The sequence below is a fragment of the Anarrhichthys ocellatus genome, unplaced genomic scaffold (genome assembly GCF_004355925.1).
Source record: "Anarrhichthys ocellatus isolate YVR2014 unplaced genomic scaffold, GSC_Weel_1.0 scaffold2742, whole genome shotgun sequence".
NCBI classification, from domain to species: Eukaryota; Metazoa; Chordata; class Actinopteri; order Perciformes; family Anarhichadidae; genus Anarrhichthys; species Anarrhichthys ocellatus.
In genome coordinates this window covers 4,342-6,984 of record NW_022282716.1, presented here as the reverse complement: position 1 = coordinate 6,984, position 2,643 = coordinate 4,342, and the positions used below count along the sequence as shown (strand labels likewise).

At 38.3% G+C, this 2,643-nt stretch overlaps 1 protein-coding gene across 1 annotated transcript in view; it reads left to right on the top strand.

The window, feature by feature from the left end:
* Nucleotides 1–28: 28 nt before the first annotated feature.
* The window catches only part of LOC116378526 (exocyst complex component 3-like protein 2), a 5,579-nt gene continuing 2,964 nt past the window's right edge, over nt 29–2,643 (top strand). Inside the window, exons 1-3 of the mRNA XM_031840415.1 lie at nt 29–200; nt 951–1,106; nt 2,473–2,594. Coding sequence (XP_031696275.1) covers nt 180–200; nt 951–1,106; nt 2,473–2,594 — 299 coding nt within the window. The 5' untranslated portion in view covers nt 29–179. The remainder of the gene's footprint in view (nt 201–950; nt 1,107–2,472; nt 2,595–2,643) is intronic.

Below are 2,643 nucleotides of genomic sequence, written 5' to 3'. Positions count from 1 at the left end.
GTCTCTCTCTCTACCCGTCTCTCTCTCTCTACCCGTCTCTCTCTCTCTACCCGTCTCTCTCTCTACCCGTCTCTCAGCCCTCCTTTGAGCGTCTGGTAAAGAGGAAGTGGTTGAGTAACACGGAGCCGTTTGATCAGATTGAATCTCTCATCAAAGAATATTTCAAGAAGTATCACAGGATGGACAGTCCTCCGTACCAGGTACTGATTCTGTGTACTTATATGCTGTGTACTCATGTACTGTGTACTCATATACTGTGTACTTATGTACTGTGAACTTATATACTTTGTACAGTATGTATTTATGTACAGTAAATAATCAAAAGTCTGCTGAACTCTGTGGTGAGTTTAAAAACGGTTACATGTTTTAAGAACACAATGTGATCGAGATTGTCAGTTTTATTTAAAAAAATCCAGGTTTATGTTGCAATATGAAGATTAAACAGGAGCTGAATTTAACTTTTAAACATTTTATTTTGGTGTTTAGCAACAAACATTCAATAATAAAAGAATTTTATGATGAAAATCAAGTCCTGCAAATCAAAAAGCACAAACAGAAAGTAAATATTAAAATATGTGATATATTGTCTTATATAATATAATATATTACATATATTATATCGTATATAAATTAATTTAAAAAATAAAAATTTTAAAGTTATATTGTATTGTAGTTATGGCAGGACGGTGGTATTTAAGAGCAGTGTGGATCAAACACTTTGACACATTTTGAAGAGTCAGCTGCTTTCTATTCATATATATTCATGATAATACCAATAATAATTATAATGATAGTAATAGTAATAATAATATAATAATAATAAGGACCACAAAGCTATGAATAATTGTATATATTTCTAATTCTGAACTAATAGATATATCTCACCGTCTGTCTCTCAGCTGCTTTATATTCATATGTTAAAATAATAATAATAACCGTCTGTCTCTCAGCTGCTGGTGGCCGAGGTCCACCGTCGGGTGGTGATGGAGTACCTCCGCTCCGTCATGAGAGGAAGAATCATCTGCACCTCCATGAAGATGAGGAAGAGGATGGCCGGGCGGCTCAGAGACGAAGGCAAACAGATCAAAGTCCTCTTCAAAGACCTGGTCAGTTCTGAAATGTAGCGGCTCTCTGTCGCCTCCCAGAGGACACTTTTGTCTTTCTGTCTTTTTTAAATTGTTTTTGTTTAACCAGGAAGTCTTTTTGGGGAGAGACCTGGTTTAAGTAACACACCGTTACAAGGAAGCGTGTTTAAAACCGGATAGCAACAACAAATACAAAATACACTTTAGGGAACGCAATTGCACTCTAAATCATGACTAAATCATGATGCTGTAGTTTGTTCTGAAGGTTATAAAATAGGAGAAAGCGGATCCTGGCTACCTGGTAGAGCCTCATTTACTGAAGCAAATATCATAAAAAGTTGTTGGTGAGTGATCGGAGATTACACCGATATGAAGGGAGTTCACCCAGCGTGGCTTTTTAAAGGGAAACTTACCAACATCTCCTTAATGGAGGACAAGAAACTAGCTGTTAAAGTACACAGGGATGTGTTCGGGACTATGAGGAGTTCCCTATTGTGATAATAAAAACCAAAACCTAACCTTCAGTTTCTTCACTAGCTTCTCAAAATACAGCCTCTCATCCAGATACCAGATATCCAGGTATTCTTTCATTTGGGTCCCTCCTACAGTGTGATATACATGATCTGAGATCTGGTAGTGAACTCTGCAGAGGATCATGGTTCTCTTAGGAACCAGGTTAGACCATAATCATGAGGTCTATAGCTGTCTGGACCTCATCAACAGCTTGATGAAGAGAAGAGGCAGCTGAGTAGAATGTTGTATCATCTGCATACAGGTTTACTTTAGCTGTAAGAACGTCCTTCTCAATGGTATTTATGAGAATGTAAAATAAGACTAATGTTACCTAAATCAAATGAGTTGGACAGATGAACAAACAGAGCTGCTTTGTGTCTGAGGCCTCATATGTTTTCAGACCAAACTGATCCTGGGACCCTCTGAGAGGAACTGTCCACCTCAACATTGAAGTGTCCGTGTTTTTTTCCATTGTTTTTGTATTTTGTTGCCTGTTGGTAACTCGGCTAACAGGTTTTTAAAAATGGTGGTTCCTGGTCTGCTTTGGCTCATGTGTTTGACCAATCATAGCACACCTCCGTCACTCATGGTTTCTCTTATAGTTCCTCTGAAATAGGTGATAAAAAAGTCACGAGAAACCTTTAGAACTACAATCATTCCTTGTTCTTGTACACGGTGAAAATTAGAGTTCTTAGAACTATGAAACAGTTCCTCCGGTCCTTTAACAGCTAATGATGATAGCATTTGTTACCAACATAGCTGCTGTTGTGGTTTTTGTTGTAGTTTTTGTTGTGGTTGTGGTTTTGGCCGTGGTTTTGGTTTTGGTTGTGTCTCTTTTATATGTTCTATATATTTGTGTCTTTCTGTCTCTCAGGAGTCTCCATCCAGCTGGTTGGACGGCGCTCTATCTCACATCTCAGAGATCATCCAGCTGGAGGACGTCCCCTCAATCCAGATGGAGGTCGGAGTTCTGGTCCGAGAGTTTCCTGACATCAGGTACAAACTTCTTGTTCTTTTCTTTCTTGTTCTTGTTCTTGTTCTTGTT